The 23,816-nt window shown below is 39.5% G+C and overlaps 1 protein-coding gene across 7 annotated transcripts in view; it reads right to left on the bottom strand.

Moving 5' to 3' along the window:
• The window catches only part of AMMECR1 (AMMECR nuclear protein 1), an 85,503-nt gene that overhangs the window by 49,054 nt on the left and 12,633 nt on the right, over positions 1-23,816 (bottom strand). For 5 of the 7 annotated variants that reach the window (XR_008735289.1, XR_008735287.1, XR_008735288.1 and 2 more), the window contains exon 2: positions 329-439. The exons of the other annotated variants lie outside the window; for them this stretch is intronic. Coding sequence is in view for 2 of the 5 variants with exons in the window: in XM_055727719.1 (XP_055583694.1) it covers positions 329-439 (111 nt within the window). In the remaining 3 variants the exon portion in view is untranslated. The remainder of the gene's footprint in view (positions 1-328; positions 440-23,816) is intronic. 7 annotated transcript variants of the gene reach the window in all.

The following is a 23,816-nucleotide window of genomic DNA, read 5'->3' as shown; positions in this document are numbered from 1 at the left end:
TTCTGCCCTGACATTAACTATTAAGATTAAAACTTGTCTGAACACTGGAAAAAATACTACAATAGTCAGTTACAATAAGCTATTGGAGAATAGTTTTCCAGACCAATAAAAAGAAAAAAGGCTCAAGTTATGGTTTTTAACTGAAACCATTGCCTCATGACACCAGTAATCAAATAACCAGGCAATACACTTAGCATCAAAAGGAGATACAAGTTTTCTTTGATCAGTACAGTGACACAGCCAAAAAACCCAAAACAAACCAAAGCAGACCTATCATCTCCTCAGTAGACTACTTAAAAACATAAGGCTAGAGAAAACAAAATCTTACCTAGTAAGTGTGTACTCCCTGAGTCCTGAATGCAGGTTCATGGCGGAAAAAGTACCTATGCATCCACGCAATCGTTTATCTCGACCGATCTTCCACGTTACAAACAGTGGGCTGTTTTAGGGAAGAAAAAAAGACATGATCACAGAAGCAATATTGACAGTCAGTGTGAAATTTCAGCAAGTGCCCTTCCATTTCGGGCAATGGGGGGGGGCAGATCTCTTAAAACAAGCGTATCTGAGTAGGTGCTAGTATTTAGAAATGTCCTTTGCAATTCTTTTGCTTGTTCTAGAAACATTGCTCATGTGATAGAATAGAAAATAAGATTACTGGAACGGTTAATGGACAGAATGATACTGCTTGGTAACAGAACTGATATGCTCAGCATCCCTCACAGTTACCCATTAGCCTTCTCCTGTGAATGCAGAAAGCCTTGCCTTAGACATCTCTACATAAGAAACCCTTCATAGAAGGGAAAAACACCCCTGTCACGGTAACCAGCCCTTCACCTGAACACAAATAGTTTGGTCCTTAACACTGGTGGCAAGAAACCATCAGAAATCCTTAGAACACGAAAAAATTAACTGCCTGAGGCAAGGATACTTTCTCCATAAATCCCAAGTTAGTATTTAAGAATCTCAAAAACTACCAGGAGTTGAGCAAAATCTCTAGTAAGTTGAACACATCTCAATTACACTAGTGTGACGGTTACAAAGAAATACTACTATCAAACAGCTCTGTACCAATCTATACACTAAGTTGACAAGAAACAGACAAACCACACAACGTTTTGCGACCAAAGCCTTCCTTGCAGCTCTAGAGCATCGCATCAATATGCAAGCAACAGAAGACTACCCAAACTTGAATTTCTCAATCCAGTGCACATGGTTCCTGGATACCCAGTCCTCTCAGCTGTAACAAAGTCGTCTACACCTGTGATGAACAGGCACATACAGAGAAAAAAAGCATACAAAATTTACTTTTCTTCCAAAAAGGAGATAAATCAAAGTGGATTACACAAACAAAAGTGAACTCTCCCTTACTGCTACGCTTAACAAATAACTTTTTTTTTTTTTTTTTAAATCATTATTTCAGTTAACTTGACACAGACTATTCTTGAACGCAAACAGGTTCACATTTCTGCAGAACAAGCAATCCCAGCCACCCAGCTGCGGAGCACCTCCTAGTTAAATCATAAATCTGGGGATAATTTTTGTGTGAAGTCATAGGACATTCAGGCATAAGTTTATATCATTCTCGATACAATGACTGCAGCCACACTGCACTAAAGCTGACAAAGCAAGGCGCACCTCTGACATTCAGAGCACCTGTGGCCACCACATACACGCTTAAGGATGAGCAACTCGTTTCTCTCCAAAGCTATTTGATCAGGCACTGCTCTTCAGCATGATACACATGTACAAGCCATCATGCTGAATTCATTTGGTTTTTCTTTATAGCTGTTTCCTACGCAGTGTCCTTACTATATAGTCCATAGACTTCTTGATCTTCACAGCAGTGCCTAACATGAGGTAACCTACCCCAGGCTAGCATCTGAGAAGGAGATCACAAAGCAACATAATTACCAATAGTGCCTTTAAGGAGGGGAGCAGATCCAGCAGCACAGATACAGTAAAAAAATTCACAAAAAGTCAAATCGCCTGCGCCAAAAAATAAGATTATTCTTGTGTTACTACTATCAGCTGCAAATAACGAGCAGATTTACAACAATGCGCTGCAAGATTAACAACGCTGTGCTGCAAGACAACCTTTGATAACTGTGTCTTGTCTGATTCCTCATCTGAAGGATCAGTAAAAATATAATCTGCAAGTTTCTCTGTATTTGGTGAAACAGAACCTCCCCTTCCATCTATGCTGAGATCTTAGAATATACAAAGGCTAAGAGCTTTATTGTATGAGCAGATCAGTCACCGCACAACCACATCAATTACCACCGCACAGAGGTGGATGTAACTGTATGTACATACATAGGTAGGTGTGCGGTTTTGGACTGGGAATAGCCCATATTCCCTTTCTCCTTCCATCCCATTCGCTTTGTCTGTGTGGCACAAGACACTCTTCATGTGATGGCGGAAAAGGATAACGCCTTTCCGTCTCCACAGCACCAACACAGCAGCATCCAGCCCTCTCATAACTTCCCAAAGCCTGTTGTTACCACCCGCTGGTAGCGCAACTTCCTCCTTATTTGATTAAACTGGACAAGTTCCCTTCTTTCAGTGATGGTGAATAAAAGAGGAAGCTGAAGTCATATCTTTCTTTTGGATTTCCTTTTATTCCACCCCACCCCCTTTCATTTTTGTTGTTTGATAAAAACTGAAGAGCATACAGCCAGAAGGGACTATTAACCTCCATTCTGCTAAGCGTTAGGTATTACACAATGTCTATTCACATCCACAAGTGGCATTTTACTAGCATTTTCAAGAAGGGTATCCCAGTTCCCCTAAATACTATCAACACGATTATTAGATCGCAATGGCACCGAAGACACTCTCGCCCCTTGCACAGAAACAAGCCTCAATAAGAGTCAAATTGGACTTTAGGATTATTCTCTCGACCTTTATCTTTGGATTACGAGATTTATTAGCTGTAATACACTTAGTGGAGGGCTGTAATTCAGGGAAACATACACGCATTTACTTTCTTTTCAAAATGGAATTCCTTCCAGGAGGCATTGTTACTGCTGATTTAAAAGGACAATAGAAGAAAGCATCCAGGGACCATCTCTGAAGGTCAAACATTACTGAAACATTTGCATATGCTTTGAAGGTACTTTACTATACATATATATATATGTATATAACCTTTACTTTTTCTGTTGAGCACCAACAGAAAAAGTAAAGGTTATACACATAGTGGTAGTAATAGCATAAACATACCATTTGACTAAATTTAAACCTCCGTCTATTGGATAAATTAAACACCACTGGTAGCCATACATGCTATACATCACAAAATCTGACTAAAGATGTGTTTCCAACCTTTCAACTTCTTTATTCCCCTACACCTGCCTCCTTGTTCCCCAAGAGCCACTAAAGGTATGAGCATGTCTACACAGAAGATATAAGTCTACTGAACAGAATTACTTTTCTTAATTACCATCGCAGATGTCTTCAAAGTGTAATATAGACCAAAGGTTCAGAGCAGTCAGTGACCCAAGAGGATTCTAACTCTTTGGATTCAAGAAATAAGATTGAAAGGGACCTTCAGGGCTCCTGCTACTATAAGGGATATTACATAATTCTGTTCATAAATGATACACTTTCTCCATCTTAAAAATTACTGAAGTTAATGGATAAAACCCCCCAAATGAAAAATTAGAAGGTTGCCTCAAAACCTCACTGAAGTTCAGAACCTCTGGAAACATTCTGATTTCCTGCCAAAATGTTTTCCCAGTCAGCTCGTACCTAGCTATTCTTGTGCCAACATTGTCCTTCAGTTTAAATAGTTCTTTTCCCTTCCCGGTTATTATTCCCCAAAGTATTTATAGAAAGACTTCACTTTGCTAAGCTAAATGGGTTGTGTTCATTCAGTTTCCTCTTAAAGGGGATCTTTCCATTCTGACTATCACAGCTCTCCTCTACACCTTTCTCCAGTTTAAATTTGCCTTCTTGAATATCAGTGTCCAGAACTGAAGGCAAAATTACAGAGGAGGGTCTTGGCACCTGCATTAATGCTTCCATCTGTGAACTGCTACATATTTTTTTTAATTAATTCTTACAGCCTAATATAAAGTCCAGGTCTACCATTCAAAACTTTGTAGAGTATTTCTAGTCTTACACTAAACAAAGACAATAAAAAACCTGTTCGTAGAACCTAGACAAGCTATACAGATAAAAGATTTTGTTTCTTTCTAGTGCTGTTCTTTTGCGTTTTATTGGCATCCTTGGTTTCAGCTGCTTGACTATTCTCTACAAGCCTACAATGCTTTTCTTGTGTTTTAAAGCCAATAACCCACAAATAAACTGGTCATCTAACACAGCCTCAGATCTCAGGTTTGCAGTTAAGTGCTGAACTCCATATGTATCTATGTCAAGAACAGCCAAGTAAGTACATGCATTTTCAACTTGAAAAGAATTCCTTATTTTCATCTATTATTTGTTTTTTAGATTAAAATGGAAGCATTTTTTTGACCATCATATCGCTGGATCTAAAATGAGAACTTGCACCTCCAGGCACTTGAAAGAAAACAGGAGAACAACAGAAGACAACAATCTTCAGCAAAAAGCAGAAGGATTGGCAGGTGTGATGCTGGGATTCCCTTTTATCCAATGACATACACCAAGGATATGCAGTGCATGCTAGAGATCCAAGTCCTCTTTCTGGCTGAAGAAGTTTGAACCCACAAGAGTGGGAGAGCATATTGGGGTGGGCTGCACTCACCTTTCTGACTGTGGCTCCCTCTTGATCTAGTATGAGAGCTGGGGGTTGGTTTGTGGTTGGTTGGTTGTTTTTCAAAAAAAACCAAAACCTCACCAAAACAGATGTGGTGCATCCCTGGGAGGGCTCTAACAATCAGCTTCAAGTAGTCCTCTTACTTAATTCATGGTGATGCATCTTATTAAAAAGCAAAACAGCTCCAAGCTTGGGAGTGAGTCCTCTGGAACCAAGAGACTCAGAAATTTACTTGTCTGATGGGTTATCCAGCTTCTCACTGTGATGCCAGGAACTGAACTTCTGCCAAACCCTGCTGACAGTGTTAACAGCAGTGTTAACAGGTGTAGAGCACCCCAAATATTCAGTAGCTGAAACTTGGTGTACAATGTTTCAAACTGTACAGAAGCAGAAGGGACCAAGTCCAGACCCTTAGAAGCATCTGTAAATATCTTACCCATTTTTCTTTCATAAGGGTTGGTAGTTTGTGATTTTTTTTTGTTTGTGAGCCAGACAATGAAGAAATATTTCCATTTAAAACTATTTACAAGTGACATAGCAAATTCACAAGCAACCTAAAGACTATAAACCTTCCATCCACCTGTTGCCTAATTTACCATTTATTAAAAAGTCTTGCCAAGCCCTAATCTAAATAGCAGGCAACTCTTAGTTATTTGTTACGGAGGTTGTCAGGCACTACTCCATGAAAACCAGCTGATCATATATATCGTTTTTCCCTACCTTTCAGTTGCAAAACTGAATTAAAGAGACAGTTGCAACACAGTAAGAAATTTAATATTGCTTCTTTACATATGAGTGCTATCATCAAAAGGGGCACACATACATAGTCTGTCTCCTTGACAGACTACAAAATATATGCATGTACCTGACATCCTAAACACTGACCTTAAAGGCTAGCCAGAAAACGTGTGGCTGAAGCACAGGAGCATGGGTCACCCGATCAGAGTGCTGCCCCATGTGTCACTTCAGCTACTATTACACTATTTTCATTAATGGAGAAACTAGGACAGCCCTGTACTTTACTTCAGCATTAATCTCTTACACCTTCTGGAGAATTGGAACACTTCAAATGAAGGTCACAAGGTATAAACCTATATAAATACCAAAGTAAAGTATCAAAATAGCCTCTTCTACACCATGCTCACCAGTGCCCTCAGCAGATTTTTTTTATTAATGTTTTTTTCAATCAAAATCACCTAAACTAATTATTGACCTGCTTGCTATATGTTACTGAAAATAGTTAGACTAAAAGCAAAAGTGTGCAAGCTATTTTAGTGATCGGTTAGCTACCACAGTAAGAATCAGCGTGCCAATAACTTACACTGACATCACGCAGAAAGTACCGTTAAAAATATCCTCTTTTAATATAAAGCAGCACTGGATACAAGCTGTCTTTTATTTACCAATACATGTAATAAAAAAGGGAAGGGATCCTTTACGTTGTGGGGTGGGGGAAAAGGCAAGAAGCGCAAGTACATTGGTCTTTTCCTGGCACCATCAGAAGCAGCGTGGAAAGTTTCTCTTCCTTGTTACCAACAGGGAAGAAAAGAAAGGGAAGGAAGGTGGGAAGAACAGGGGAAAGGAAGGGTAACAGATCAAGAATATTTCTCTACTTTTTATAAGACATGAATGAGAACTCTTTTTATTTCACTTGAAGACTTCCAAGTAATAATAAAAACCTGTAGGACTTTGAAGTGAAAAGGATTTAACTTGACGAACTGAGAGGTAAAATGATATTTAGACAGACATTGTAATTACAGTTATTTAACCTACCATCTTTTATAACTAGAGAAGGGAAGAAAGTCTCTACAGCCCTCATGTTACTTGACACCCAGGGCAGCAGGATCACACACTGAAAAATCAGCACACTCATCCCTTTGTAAGACCAGAGTGCTTCCACTTCAGCTCTGAGGATTTCCAAGCGACGACACACCCAGAAAGTACTCTAAACTGGCAAAAGTTGCAATGGCAGTGTTTTCCTTTTTGTTTTACACAAGTGAACAAGCTATTGTTCCTGAATTCTAGAAATTTTAACATTTATATTTTTTTAACATAAAGCTTACTCTACCTTATTTGAGATCATGCTACTACACCTTCAAATAACGTTAAGCCCTCACGTAATACTGTTTCAAACCAGAAGCATTTGGAGAAAGAGAAATGAAGGTTTGTCATTAAAACAGTCCCCTGCGATCCCTTGCAGAAGCAATGCCAGCCTTATTCAGAATCATAGAGAGCAGCCTCTCTGCTAACTGATGCACTCTACACTTTGTTATACTCCAGGCTGTGGCATTTCCAGATGTCACAATTCAGTGAGCTAATTCACATTACTCAATATAAGAGAATACAGCTTAGTAATGCAGGAGGCGGGACCCTGTGCTGATAGCTTTAGCCAGAGCATCTTTACAAACGCTCCAAGGCACAAAAGGGGGGCACATATGTTGAACGTATCTAGTCTGTAATGAAAGGGGAAAACTTGATGGATGATAATTACGGAGCTGGTCAACGACAATAAAAATCTGCCGAGTGCCTTTCTGCCACAGTCATACAAGCACACAATACGGTGTGAGGTCATTTTAGCTTACCAGATATATTCTGGGAAAAATCTGATAAACCACAAGAAAGTCAAGACAAGGGTTCACAAACCTCCAAAGGTAAGTAAGGAAGAATGGCACCCCCTCAACCCCAAATTTGTAAAGACAGAATTTGATAAATGTAAACAATTAATACATAAGATTTTCTGGAAGACAAGACAAGCAAGAAAATGAAGAAAAAGTTTCTAGTTCTTCACAGGAAAGGAAATGGGCACAAGTGCAAAACCCCCCAACAATTACAGTCCATTTGGAGAAACTGGAGATAAATCACATTATTAAAGACTGACAGAAAAACAGCAAAGCACACAAAAAAGAGGCACAATGAAGACACTCAATTTACAACATAACATACGAATATTAATGAGTATTAAGGAAAAACAACTGTCATTTATAAAGAGAAAGAAATTGTTGGCCAGCTACTTAACTCAAAGACTTAGGGGAATACCTGGTAACACAAGATGTTAAGAAACTCAAACTGTAAAATGATCAGATTAAAAAATCCTAATGGTAAGAAACATGAATGCTACGACTGACTGCCTGGGAGGACATACAGCTGCCATCATCAGTGTGTTCTCAAAGGCCTCCAACACCAGGCCACTATCAGGAATACTGTAAATATATTTGATTCCACCCCTAAACAACAGAGGAGACCAAATGGCCTCCTGATGTTTACTGCAGACTCCTTTTCTGATTTTGTATGATGCAATGTAAGAGAACAAAGAGACAATTCACACAGGAAACTATGTTAAATTGTGGCAGAGACAATTGTCATTACAAACCTCCAGGACGGAGGAAAAAAACATCTGAGAAAAAATACATCCATCTTACACTCCTGTACATAACGTTCTGTGTAGCAGTATTATGGAACTGAGGGGAGAGAGAAAGAGATGTAACATTAACCATATTCTAAAGATCAGAAAACATTATTTATTGCTTCAAAGAACGTAAGACACTAGCTTCAGTGAGGTTCAAGGTGCTATTCAACATTTACTTGAGTGCATAAAGCACTTTCTGAATCAAGAATAGAACCCAGTTTCTCCAGCAGCTTACCTAAAGTTCAAAGTGGGCTCTGAAGTGAAAATTTAGAGAAGTCCACGGATGATATTTTTCCTATTCTAAAAGCCAATACAGAGCCTTTGGGGCTAGATGCAAACAAAAAGCTATTTTTTCCACTACAGTGCCACTTAACACATATTTTGACATGAGTTAAAAAAGCACTGCTTGCTTGATTACTTTTACACAATCAGAAAAAGAATTAGCTACCAAGTAAGGAGTCTGAAATCCATTCCCCTGCCTGCGTCCAATTACACACACACACCCACCCCAACTCACTAGGGTAATGACTCCTCTATCAAATTCATAAAGACTGGAGCACATCAAAAAAACCCCAGAGATTTCCCCACACAGGAGGAAATTTATTCTGCGGTAACATTCTTCTTCCTTGTGGGAAATATGTTGAGAGTCTTGAAACCAGTCTATATTGCATTACTCCTTCAACAGCTTTAGTCAATGAAGAAGGTTCATTACTGCCAATACACAATGATCCAAAGACAATCACCACAATCTACTGCCTTCAGAAGCTGGAAGGGGAAATCTGCAATTTTTAAATACTATATAATTACTGAAGAAGTTATTAAATGCTTCTGAGGGCACAGCATATTCTTTCAGTCATTCTCAGGACTAAACGATCAAATGAACAGCTCTTCCAACTCCAGAAACAGAGTTTAGACATTTCTTTCTTTACCCATATAACAGACAGTATACTTGTTGGTTTTTCCTGAAATCATTACATGCCCTAGAAAGATCAGCCTCATAATCAAAACCCGAGCTGCCAGGTGTGAATTTGTTAGGAAGTTCTGCTTATCTAAGCAGCTAATCTTAAGGAAGGTCAGAAAGCAGGTACTATTTTAAGAAAATCTAGTTTAAACAACAGCATAATCAGGGTTAAAAATAAGAGGACTGCTTACTGGCAGGTCATTTTCTAAAGTGAACCTGCAACACCTCAATTAAGGTTGCATTCAATATATTAGAATTCATTTTAAAAATAGATTAAAAAAAAAAAAAGACAAATACAGCCAGGTGATGTGGCTGCTCATTCAGCTGCAAGACCAGTGCTGCTGTTCCTGCATCCTGTATTAGATGAGCCGAGGCAATATGGGCAGCATTCCAGAAAAGAAAAGGTAAAAATAACTATTTATAAAGGGACGAGGATGACTTTTAGGTATGCCCAGATTGGACACTGTGTCACACACTACTCGTACTTACAGAGCTGTTCTTTTGCACCTTTTCTCTCTGACTCTCACAAGACAACCCATCAACTTCATGGAACAAATTGGGTTTCTATGACATATGTTCCTAAATTCGCTGTTCACTTTGCTATAATAAATATTTACATGTAACAAAATCCAGAACTACTCTGAAATTACACACATTGGTTATGTAGGCTTATTTAGCATTGCTAAAAAAAGATCTGAATATTTACGGCTCCTCAGAGACACAAAACTGACACATTTTTGTTATGTTCTTCACAAGCGGAGAATGACAGCTCAGGACAAAACCAGTTGTACCCACCTCTATCCTCATGACAGTTTTAAATGTTGCCAGCCCACAGGCGTGTTTGAAACCAAACAGAAGGACCTGCAGCATGACATAGCTGCACTTTCAAGAATCAACCTTCAGCACCGTAACATCCTCCACAGAGATACTCCTCAGGGCAGCACAGGTGGCAACGCTGGAGCATTTGGTCTGCAGCACCACAGGTCACAGGGCACCTGGAAACTCCTCAGGGTGGCATGTTTCTTCCCCAAATTCCCATAATGACAACCTCAACTCGGTAAAAATTGAGTTTGTATGAGGGCCTGACTTGTCATGCTGCCTGCACAGACACAAAGCCGAGCACACACACACGAACCAAGAGGACACAGCGGTTCATCAGCTCATACTGCTCCAAATTACAGCGCTTCAACAATGCTCCAACTGCAGCTCTTGCCTACCATAAACTCCAAGATCATCAAGCTGTTTCGTATCTCAGTCAGGTTATTCATCTAGATAGCTGCTAAATCATTAAGTTAAGTGAAGTCAATCTGGAATTGAGTATCTTGAGATCATCAGTCCCTAGGGCTGTCCTTTAGCCACTAAAGCCATTTGTGTTTCCAAGATCAAGTTTAAGTAAGGCTCCAACACAGATCCTACGCAGTTAGGCCAGAAAGGGTATAGGCACAGCGATATTTTTTAATTAAGATTTTTTTATTATTTTTAAGAAAAATAAATCAAATCTTAAAAATCTTTCTAGCCTATATAGCTGTGGAGACAGCTTTCCAAGTATGACCCAAGTATCAGTCAATGCAATATCACAAGGTTCTTTCAGCACCTTGGCTGTTGATCTTAGTAACAGCGGTGTTAACACAGCCTTAGTGTTTACTATTTCTTGTCAGAACCATGCATGCAACAGGGAAACCATTAGTCACTGCAAAGAGTATTTTAAATTTGAAGTGATGAAGAACAGTGGCATGAAGCCATCACCCACACAAAAGAGGGAGGGGAGGACATGATTTGAGAGTAGACACGAGGGGAAAAAAAGCAAGAAGTACAATTCATAGCTCCTCCAGAAGACTGTGGAAGTGAAGGAACAGTGGGGAAAGAAGAGTTTCTTTCAATCTACTCTGAATGCCAAGTAGATCAAGTCTGTTAGTCTTAAATAATGATGTAAAAAGGAACTACCAGAATGCAACAAAGAGTCACCATCCTCCTAAAACCAGGAATTGTGATGCCAAGGCTCCTCGCCAGGGTGTTATCCACAATACCTTCTGCAACCATGCACATCATGATCCCCTGCTCTTCCATATGTGTCTGTAGTGGGTTTAGCCTTCTATCTTATAAACTTCTGCTCATCCTATCCAGCAAGGTAAACATACCAACGTCCCAACCTGCAACGTAAACATACCAACATGCTCTTCAAAACCAACCAGATCTCTTTATTTCAACACCAAAAATCACTAAAGACAATAAACGATCAGCCTTAATTCTTTTAAAAAGCTTATTGTTTAACATATATATTCTTTCCAGTAAAGGTGCCCACAAGTCTCAGCACAGGTCCAGAGGGAGCAGTGCAGCTCAAAGACAGACATCCCTCAGCCACTTCCAGGCGAGCATCCTTATCTGAGCAGCACAGCGCCGTCCACCTGAAAGCAGATAGGATGGCTCTGCGCTTAGCCTTGGTGACTCGGGCTCTCATTAAGCACTAGATCAGGAATTGCTGAACTGTGCGCTGTTTTGTAACAAAGCCAGAACCACCTAACAGCCTTCTGATTGCCAGCTTCATGCAATTTGAGATGTGATAAGGTATTACGGAATGGGAATAAATGAAAAAAAAAAATCATAATTTATTCAACAAACACTACAGAAACACAATTCATTCAGTGGACACTGCAGAAATACACCAGTAACAGGTGCTGTTGATACTCCCCAAGGTAAAGGTGATGAAAAGCAGGTGTGACCTTGGAGTCACTAGCTCCCATCTCTCACCAAGCCAGCGAGCCCCTCTGCCCATGGGATTCCAGCCTCAGCAGCCCAGCATCAAAGTGGCAGGGATGGAGAAGCCACAGAAGCCCACCTCTATACAGCTCCTTACACAAAGTAGTAGGGTGCTGACCTATCCTCAATGCCAAACACCATTAGTATATACAAATTTAGAACACAATTGTTTATTTGGAAACTGACAGCTTAAGTGCTGCCTCCATCAGACTCTGAACTCATTACTCTTCAAACTTCATTCTTCTGCCCGCTGTGCTCATTTCTGTATTTCATGTATTTCTATCCTTTGTTTCCCATCCTCCTCCCCTTCCATCTCTGTCCTCCCTCCGTCTTTTTCATACATTTCCTATCTCCCTTTGTGACCAGCTTTTGATTAAGGGGGAGAAGAAATAAACTAATACTAAAGTTATTGCATTCCACATGCCCATTGCAACTCCATGAGGGCTGAGGCCTTTCTCCCTAACGGGTTCCTATTCACTTTCAGAAATTTTGGAACCCTCATTTTGATCAAAACCTCTGGAGAATTCAGCATGTTCCCAAAAATTCAGTAAAAAGTTCTGAGAAAGTGGATTTTAAATTTTGGAATACAAGCATGAAGACTTAACTCCTCTTATCAAAATAATGCTTAATCTTTCGAGAGGCACACATGCTTACTAAACACACCCAGAGTAAGGCCTGTACCTCCAGATAAACTTTTGCTCTAATGTCAAAAGCAACCAAGAACAGGTGTCAACATATTCTAGGTTATTAAGACACCATAATTTGTAACATTTAATAAAGTTACGTAACAATATGTACATTTACATTATAAAAGTGTTCACATTTATGCTCTGACCTACTTAAGCAAATTGGTTTTCCCCAATTGCACAATTATGAACCAGAGCAGAAAAATCAAGACTTTATGAAGTTAATAAATCAATTCAGTGTCACACAAATTATTAATGTTATTACTTCAGAGTCTGCAGTCACCTGATTATGACTTTCTATGGGGTATATTTAAATGTTTCTAAGGAATATGATTTTGTTTTCTGATACTTTTATTATTAGTCATACATCATACTTCCTTTAATCAACTCTAACTTCAGATTATACACTGAAACTATCAGTTTGTTAACAAAAATGATTCATAAAAACTATTGAAGCAAAGCTGGTATTTTCTCCCTGGCTATTCATATCTTTCTTATACCCCAGAAGACATTAAGTGATTTTATGTTCCTTTTTCATCGCAGCAGACAGAAAAAGCAGGAAAATGTTGCACTTAATCCAACCAACAGTTTGCATCAAGTAACTCTGGCTACATTTTTAGTGTTTTGAAATGGATAGGTCCCAGCCAAGGTCACCTCCCCAACAAATTTTCAAAGAAAGTGAGCAACTTAAACCCACCTACTGCTCCCATATCTAAAAACGAGCTCAAACTCCGTGCACCCCACACTCAAGTGCAGTCAGATTAACAAACATGGTAACAAATTAACAACTGCTCAAATTAACAAGCACTTAAAAGGACTGGCACTACTTATCCTCCCCCCAGCAACACCATACAGTCTCCTGTATCAGTAGTCCTCAGAGATACTACTGTCAACATTTTAAAGGATGCAAAACAGTCACCCTAAAAACATATAATTGGAAGCTTTGCAAGTCAAACAATCTCAGTACCACCACAGATCTCATGTACAGTTTATGATTGTTCTACTTACAAACTGGAATTGAGATAAAGTATTTCCAGTTAAAGCATTTTCCTTTGAATAGTAATTTTTTTTTCAATTAATGCTCTGAAAGGATTAATGAAGTAAAATATATCCAAACCCATGTTTTAAGAATGCCACATCCAAAATGTTTTAGAAAGCTGCATAAGGTCCCCAGAACTTCTACTGCTTAAAAGAATAGTGAAGTCAACACTAAAGAGATCAGACAAGAATAGCTCCAGCTTCCAGATTTCTTCTTTCCTTAGAAGTTACTAGTAAGAATGCAGCAAACATTAGTTTTGAGGTGTTAGTATAATGTTCCCCCTTTTACCACTAGCAGGATGATTCAGACATTAAATTAGTTTTGAAAGTTGAAAGAGAAAAAGCATTCCCCAGGCACTGAAAGTCTGTAAGTTTAGCACCACAGCACCATTTCCACTCTTCTAAAGAGAGCAAGCAATTCCGTGCTCACAAGTAGTTGCTGCATATTAACTACAAACCAAGAGCCAGAGAATATTGTTTTGCATAGATTTCAGACAGCAGCTTAACACACAACTCATACCTTTAGAGTCTACACGTACTACTTTAAAAGAAAGTCTGTTCTCATTGCCAACGAAGATACTGAATTTTTCCTTCTGATTATTGGCAGTTTTACCCAAACTGCCTGTGATCATTAATAACGGGGATGCTGTGTTTTCATAAATTCTTTTTTTATTTCCTGCTGAAATACTACCTGAAGCAGTTAGTCAAGACATCAGTGAAAACCAAGAGTTGTAGTTATTAAAAAATCGCACAAAATTTTATTAAAGATCTAACTGGGATTCTCCTGCTACAGACAAATCATAACTTAGGTTTTAATGAATTTCAGCTAACTGTGAGACACATTGTTCTTTCAAAGTATTAGATGAATGAGTAGAAGCAGGCAGAAATGTATGCAATTTGTTCTGAAAAATAACTTTGTTAATTAAATTCACACACTTTATACATATAAGACACTAGACATGTCATAAAGGTACCCATTAGGACCTTTAAAATGCTTTCTGTTAGCTGCCAAATGCACAATGCATGCTGAGACATAAGCACCTAGGGGCACAACATAAAACAGCTGAACAAAAAATGCATGCCAATAACTGAGAATTTGCCAAGCCTGGGAGAAATTAAGACACGAGAGTTTTATACGTAACTGGAACTTAGTTCAAAGGAAGGAGGAATATTTGAAGAAACCTGAGAAAAAAATGGAAATACACAGGAGGTTTTTTATAGCAGTAATATTTTACAAAACTTATATGCCAAGATGTCAGCTGACAGGAGAGACTGCAATTCAGCCAAAAATTCAAAAACATTCCTTTAAAAATCATTGGTCCTTCTTCTCATTAAACTACATATTCTAAAGCTCCACTGCATAGCAGTAGCTTGCAAGAGACTTGACTATGCAATACAACACACATTAGAGTATACTTGAGTATTTTCAAGATGCGTAAGCTTGAAAATTTAATAAACATTTGATTATTTTGGTACTAGGTTAAAGAAGCTCATGCTAATGTTGCAAGACAAGCTAAAAACGAAGCCTCGGCAGAATCTGAATTTGCCTTCTAATTCAGACTTCACTAACTACAGCTGGAATAAATTAATTTCTTGGATCACAAGAATTACTATTAAATCAATGCACTCTAGATTGCACTATTTGTATAGAACTTAGCCATGTAATTTAACCAATGAGACAATGGTTCAAAGGCAGACTAAATACAGCACTGGAATTAGAGCCAAATGGAATTTGTATTTTTGTCACAGAAAAGACACAGTGAAGACAGTATTTTTAAGACTGACAAAGATGATTCAAACCCACAGCATTCTCAGTGGTTTCAAAGTGATGTCTGCTATAGAGACTGGATGTTTTTAAGACAGGTATCTGTCAGCCAGCATAGGTACGAAATACAGGGATACCATGCCTTCAGATGAACTAGATGATCTCTCAATGTCTTTCCACTCCTTAAATCACAAATGACTGCGCAGACAGTTGAGTAACAGTGAAGTTCAGAGCTGTTGCTTAAATAAAAACAGCCTCACCCAACCTTCCCATCCCCCACCCCCAGATAGCCTCCTTTCTTGTTCTGGAACAAACATGTGTGATTGGGGAACTTATCTGGTTAAAAATATCTCTCCTTTTTGCCAGTTTAACTTACACCAAGCTTGTTTCTCTGCTCTGTTTCACTATGGAGCACATGCAGGGACATCAGCTCAAAAAGAGAGGAAGAGGCAAAAGGGGCAGAGAAAAAGGGGCAAGGATGATGACGGCTTACATCTGCAACCCACAAGAAGAAATGCATGCAGTACAGCTTAAAACAAAAAAGACCAGCAGTAAGATTTTTAAAGATAATTACTTTTAGTAGACCAGCCTATATCACTGGAAAAAACAGAGGAGCTTTCAGACACATTGCTGCTTTAGCAGATTAGGCAAAGCCCAAGAACAAAACTGCTCATAATGTAAATGTAACCACGCTAACCTTGTCCAAGAAAAGCTCTTAGCATTTAGGCAACAGAGAAGTGTGTTAGCAACAGGCCAGACAACCAGTCACTGGTCCCTTTGGAAGAGGGGTAAACTGCAGGTAGTGACAGAATGATGCAGTAATACATAGAGCCGGTGTATCTAATTGAGGCCCCAATTTTTAGTACGCAGCAGACATGCCTTGGTTATTCTCAGTCATCAAGATAACAGACAAAGCACAATTTTCTGAGCAAGTACACCGGTTACCACATGCTGTGACTAGCCACACAATTAGACAACCAATGAAGACAAAGACAGTAGCTCTAGTATACGAAATTACAGGAGGATACAGCAGCACCTTTACAGGCTTCCTCTATCCTTATATTCTTCCAGTGGTATCTGCCATGGGCCATCCTGGGAGACAACATACAGGGCTGAGCGGATCCTCATTTGGGACATCAGTTCTTTCACTATCTCTTATGAAACACAACTTTACACAGATATAGACATGCTGCTTACAGTACAGTAATTTTGCTTCCAAAAAATGCACTTTTTTTATTTGCAGCCTGACAAATTCAGGGTTATGCTTTCATTACAAGGAAACAAATCTATTTAAAAAAAAAAAAAAACCAAAACAACCAAAACCAAACAAACCACAAAGCACTGCCTCACAAGAACCTTATGAAACTGCAGTTTTATAATTGATAACTAGCAACGCCACTAAAAAAAATGCATCCTCATGTTGTCTACTTGTTTTCTGTTCCATGCTTCATCATGTCTTTTGCCATTTCAAGCATTCACGTGATCATTAAGTTGGGTCAGAGCTAATATCTTAGAAACAATCCACCCTCCAGTTGTTATTACTGCATCCTGTTGAACTAGGGATCCTCCTTGTAGCTGACAGACTTCAAGGCTATGGAGACACAGGCGGGGGTATCAGAGGACTTCACCAGGCACACAGCTAGCTGTATTTGTGGCATCTGACAATCAGTTGGAACACCGCCCATCAGATGCAAAGGCACAACCTCACAGAGCATCTACATTGACTGCTTGGTGGTTCAGCAAAGAAAACAGTAGTGCACAGGATCCATCCTAGCTACACGAGTGGAAACAACAGGATGGATGGTCTGGAGAGTACGTTCAGGTCACTGGCCAGAAGACTTGCATTCAGGATTTTCGCGGTGCTCAAATACTGCCAGTTCCACATGTAAGGTCTGTGAGGCAGGCTGAGATAGGAAGTCAGTGATACAGAGGGAAAGGATTTAGGCATGATGGAAACAGGAAGAACTCGTTAGGCACACATATTAGTCATGCCAGAGCCAGCCAGACTGGTACGCTAATAAAGAGTTTAGGAACTTAAAAAAAAAAAAAAATATGGGAAGCCCAAACGCTTGGCCCCACCTAACACACTTGAAGTAACAAGTATCTCCAGGACTTGGTAGAAGGAGGACAGACAGATCAATACAGTACAACGCTAAGAGGCTACCAGCTTACTCAGCAGTTCCAACAGGAATGACAACAGGCAGGTGGGGAATAGCACAGTATGTTATAGTCTTAAAATAGCACAGTATGCGCCCCACAACATTCAATGGCATAAAAGTATTACAGAAGAGAAACCAAACGAACTTCTTACACTATACGTCACATAATCAAGTAATAAAGACATATCATCAACTGCACTACCAGTTCAGGGAGATCATAGTAACAGCAGGCAACTGAAAGCCCCTGAAATAAAGTGGACCTTCTGCCTCATTGGAATGACGTTTGGGTTCCCCCCCCTCAAGTAATGACTGCTTTCTTGGAAATTAGTGCTAGAACCTACATGTAAAGATGCCATTTTTTGGTTTGGTTTTCAGTGGTACACAAGACCTAGTTAAAGGACACTGACAGGCAAGCCGCTCTGTAACTGTGCCTGCGATGCAATCATATTTCAGCACTGTAGTTGAATACAGCAGGCCATAAAAATATTTGGCACATGGATAATGAATTTCAAATAAGGGAGCAGTGTAAAAAATTGAAGTAATTAGTAATCCTCCCAACCCATTCCCCCTCTCAAACCCCCAAACAAACCAACATAAACACACACAATCCTAAAAGGAGCAATCCAAACAGCAAAAAGACTGCAACAGCTAGGAGGCCAATAAAAGCAAAACCAGCACCACCCCAAAGAAACCCCAAAAGCAGACGAAATTCTGTATTAAAACACCAGGTAAACCACTCCCCACAGGAAACAAAAGCAGTCAGAAGAACCTCAGCCCCTGCAACAAAAGCCTACACCCTGCATGACTGAATAAGAAAGTTAAGGAGGGCATCAGAGGGAGGTCAGCTTTTAAAAACAGAAAGCTTACCTAATGAGAACCAAAGAGATTATAAAACACATGGCAGGTCAAAAGTAAACAGTAAATAAAGAACTAAAAATGTTTGGGTAGCACCTTGCAAAGTCACTTTACATCAAAAGCAGGAAACCAATCAGACAAACCACTAGGGATCTGGGTTTCAGTGGGACCTCCTGGAGACCAAGGTGAAAAAGGGATACAGGTATGTCAGCACCAATGCAGAGCAGCTCACTGAACACTCTGTTCCCAGTCTTTACTGGTGAAGCAATTGGGAAAACTCCCACACCTATCTTCATAGTATATAGGTCAGAGGGACTGCATCAATTTGAGTTGGGTACAGAGGAGGCATTAGGCTGAACAGCAAAGTTAGACAGAGTTCACCTAGACCAGGTATTTACAGGACAGTTCCAAACCCGACACTGAAGAACTGCAGGACCCTAAAGGGACTGGCACTATGGAAAAGCAAATGCAATTTCCACCCCTGAAAAGAGCTGATCAGATCACTAGCCCAGCTCTAGCCTGCTGGAAACGAGTATGCACAACTTCTGTAAACAATCCTACCAAAACTACAGAACCCTTTTCTGCCAGCTGGTGCCAGCTTACACATCCCTCTGAATTTGGGTAGTGAGCTGTAGATACTGAGCTGGTGGATCCACTGAATATCTGGGTTGAACGCTGGACAGTCTTACAGAAAGGATCAATCAGGATTATTTCAGAAAAAGCTTGTAAAGTTCAATCTTCAGCCACCCAAAAGGGCTGAAGACTTTCTGTGAGAACCTTCACATTCCTCTGCTACATACTGCAGGCTCCTGGCAAACTTCACCATCTTAAAACCACCAGGGAAAGGTTTGTTGTACGTTGCAATGTTCGCAACTACGTGCTTACAAGCACTATGATGCACCCAGATGAACTCAGCAGTTCAGGGGAAAAAAAAAAATAAAATCCCATAACCTTGTTTAGCCTTATATTGCAGCCTGTATGCTTTGTTCTGATGACTGGGGAACTGGATGTAGGGCAAACAACTGGCAATGCGGCTAACATATACAAAAGGAAGTTTGTCATACATGATTGCTTTTTCTTCCGTAGCTTCTGGATGTACTCACAGGCACCCATCAATCTGCTGATGGTGCCAAAAGCTGGAAAAAGTCACCAAGGTGAGTCCACAAAAAAAAAAAAAAAATTATGAAAAATCATCATGTTGAAACTCATGTATTTACCTCCACTGTTATCATTAGCACTGCTGGAGACAATAGCAAGCTAATGGTTTCAACCAGGAGAGCAGTTACATTCTGATCAGAAAACAAATCCAGGTTAAAGCAACTTAAGCTGCAGGTCTTGGCAGCCTAAAATTAATAATGGCTGGTTGCAAGGGTCCCATCTATTCCCAGACCGCATGAGAAGACCCAATCCCTTAAGCCAGCTCTGGCATTTAGCATGTTAAGACTCAGCAAAAAAAATAACCTAACAAAAAGCAGCAGAGTATCTGCTGCTGACTTATCAAGCAGAAACAGCACAGCAAGCACACACTGATCAATGCAAGTAATGTAAGCGAGGGTGTGGGGCACGTAGGAGGACGTTTTGTTTGCCATGGATGTGCAGTCTCATCCGAAAGTTGCATTTAACTCGCATTAGTTCCCCAAACCAGCAGACTGTAGTCACACCACTAGCTAAGCCTGCAACAGATTCTGTATGTCAGTGAAGTCAGTCTGAAACCACAGTCCAGTTCTGTCATGTCATTCAGCTGGCTCACAGGATACAAACACACTGTGTAAGACAGTCAGCTATTCAACACTAACAATACCTACAGAAAACCAAATTCTGAAAGACCTAGAATTCACCTCAAGCAGAGACTACAGTATTTCCACAACAAAGCTTAAACGTTTCTTTGCAAAATTAAATATTCCCTCAAATACCATGTGAGATACAATCTCTCATAACTGTACAGAACACCTTCTGTAAGATCCCTTCAAATGTCAAAATGGAATTTCAAAAAACATCTCATCAGCCTGGAAACACTGGAAAATAACCAGTGGATTTTCATTTTGATGCATTAAAATCTGTGTGTTCACATTTCATTTTGTTTTTCTTCACTAGATACCATTTTATGAAACCAAAAAGCTAACTCCATCTTCAAATTAGCTTTGAAAATTACGCAACATTTCTGAGGCTAACACAAAATTACAACTACATTGTACACCAGCAAAACATATACATATGTACCTTCAAAAGCAGTACCAGGAGTTCTCTGAAAATACTGTATGCTACAACTCTATCACAAAAATATATACTAAAGAATTGCTAGTTTGTTGAAGTTAGTTATTTGGCATACTACCAAAAAACCCCCAACTCACTGTCCGTGAGAAGATCCCACACAACCATAAATTGATCATTGTTCTGGGAATTAACTGAAATAAAACAGCTGTGGACCAAATCACTGACCTAAAGGGCAATATTATTTTCTTATTAAATCTGTATATTAGTTAGTCAATGAAATTTCTAAAGGCCAAACCACTGAATATATATCTTTATTCCAAAAGACTAAAGATTCAACCATCCTACTACCTATTTATTTTTAAAATCAACACATTATAGCAGTAGATGGATTTTAAAGGACTATGAAAAAGGCTATCAATTCCTTGAAAACAAAAGAGGTCCAAATTGTTCTTTTTTGGATTTCTCAGTGTAATGCCTCGAAGGCCTCCCATTTTTACCTCTTCCAAGGGAAGCATTCAACTAGCATCTCACTCATTGACCAGACTCCAGGCTGCATTTCTTATTCACCAAGATGTGACGGCTGGAGGTTGCTACCTATTTTTCTTTCAGGAACCTGTGACAGGTGGGTCTACATTGTGATCAACAAGTTCTGCTGAAAACTAAAGCATGGATTTACGTACCTGACTTCGCTCAGGTACAGCCAGTGGTACAGCATCCACCACATCAATAGCACTCAGCTCTGCATCAGACCATACATGTGAACAGGAGGTGGCATGTTCCGCCTCAGTAGTTTACCTAATGGTGTAAGCCCAAACTCTTCCTTTGAACATCATTTCCAGTTTTATCTCCTTAGAGGCTGCCACTCGCTCAAACTGCATCCAAGGCCAAAACACAGGTAGCAGTGGCCATCCTTCAGCTGATGGGGGAACCTCAACTGAGATCAGGGGAAACAGAACAACAGCCATGTAAAAATACTGATAAACAATAAACATATCAGCTTGGAATCAATAATCACCTACTACCTCACTTCGCTGATTTGGGTTGTGCTGGGGGTTTTTTGTTTGGTTGGTGGTTGTTTGGGTTTTGGGTTTTTTTTTTAATTTAAAAAAAAAATACACAAGCCACCATAACCCAGCTTTGCTTAAAAAGTTGTTCACATACCACAACTAAAAAACCTATCCATGCGAAGTCTTCTGACGTCTCAAAGTAAACACGAAAGCCCTGACTTTCCCAGACACCTCAGGCTGAGCCTGTCATTTCAGCTCCTCATTACTCCCTTTCATAGAACCTGTGCTCCTAAACTGCTCTATTTCTTAGCTGTCATAAACTGCTGTGCAAATCAAGATCTATTCTGCTACTTGGCTGAAGTCAAGTAGTAAAGTCTCCAGTATCACTAGTTCAAAAAAAATTACTGCTTAACAAATGCTTTGTTTGCCATTTGAATTGTCATTTCCTTCAGTTTTGGCAACCCTTCCTATTAACAGTACAGACACTGTGTTCAGAAATTAGTATTCCCATTCCCTGTTCAACATGAACCATTACTGAGTTATGGTTCAGTTTCAATTCGGTGAAAAAAATTTTATATACATAACATTCTCCAAATTCATTACTTCCCCAGAGCTCTGCTATTGACCAATGTGTGCCTCTATTCATCTCCACCTCGAAGAAGACCTAAGTCTTACTCAAGCCCAAAGCAGGGTAGAGAGAACAGTAAAGCTTATCTGCCAAAGCAAAACCATTTATTAGAAAACAAGCCCCACTTACTAACTTAGTAATCCTGCTAGACCTGAACAGGTCACAGAGTGCCAACTTGGGTATCTCTGAACTTACACTGAAATAAATCATCTGCTCAAAAGTAAGTTATTCCACTTTCTGTCAGAAGCTGCCTATAGAGAGTTCACCTAACAGTCCTTAGAGATAAGATACTGAACTTCATCTATCATCACTGCTCTCCAATAATAACCTTTCCTTTAAAGGGGAAAAAAAGCACCAGTGTCGCAGGTTAAAACACCTATCCCCATATTCAGACACAGAAGCTATTAGTGACAGCACTGAACCTCTATGTCAGAAGTAACTATGAATCATTACTACTATGGCTGTACAAGAGGACATGAACAATTTACCAATGTCTGCAAGTGTCATTTTTTTTAAAAAAAAAGAAAAAGAAAAAGAGGCATTTTTAAGCTGACAATAATATGATATGAAAAATATATCCTTTGCCACAACAGCCTGGTAACTGGAGACTTTCATTGTCAGAACTAATATTTTCATTCCTGAAAAACTTAATTACCAGAAGATTTCTCCATCTAGAACATATTATCAAAGCAGAAACCACTAAGGGACCAGGATTACTGCCAGCCATCAGTCCCCTTCCACAGGGGGACCATGAGAAGGAAATAAAACGCCACACTGATGCCTAAAGCCCAAATCCACTCCTATGAACTCAGAGAGAATAAGGGACCTTTTAAACTACCAAATCTGTTAAACTCACTACCAAAGGCAATGCATCATATATTTCTTATCATAAAGCAATCAAGATCTATCTAAACTATTTGGATTCCTTGCCCCCACTGATCCTATTAAAGTTTACTACAAAGCCATACTGCTCCAGTAAGTGGAAATCTTACACTTTAAATCTAAAACTTATTCAGTCATTTTGTATCCTTTTGTTCTTCTGGCAGTACTAGCAACTAGTTTAAACTGTTAATTTGTGTCCATTTGGCTTTCTCTTTCTATATACACGTACATATGCACACACAAACATATATATGCATACACCAATATGTATACACACATATACATACACACTGCCCCCCAACTGAATTCTGTACCTCTCAGCTACTGTTCTGACCCTCTAAAGCAGCCCAACTCTTCGCATCTTCCCTTGCAAGCTGATCTCATGTTCCTTCCAGGCACCCTGGCTGCCCTGCTGTGCAAACAGAAAACTTCTTTCTCCTGAGAGTAGCAGAACCATAAAGTTTTACAAGATCTCAGCCACACTCTTGTACAACTGCATTTCATACTTTTCTATTTTTAATAGTAATTTCACTTTAAAACAGCCACTTTCCCTTTACGTACCTATAGCATAATGAAAGCTGAAACAACTGGCAGTCAACTGTTAGCACCCTGAAACCACTAAGGAGAGAAACAAAACTCCTGACTTACAGAATCAGTTTTTATTTGCTCCTGAAGGACATACAGCTGCTCTACAAAATACTGATTTTCATTCCATTCCTA

This window comes from Falco cherrug, chromosome 15 (assembly GCF_023634085.1).
Source record: "Falco cherrug isolate bFalChe1 chromosome 15, bFalChe1.pri, whole genome shotgun sequence".
Taxonomy (NCBI): Eukaryota; Metazoa; Chordata; class Aves; order Falconiformes; family Falconidae; genus Falco; species Falco cherrug.
Note: the sequence above shows the minus strand (reverse complement) of the source record. Positions and strands in the feature narration are given on the sequence as shown.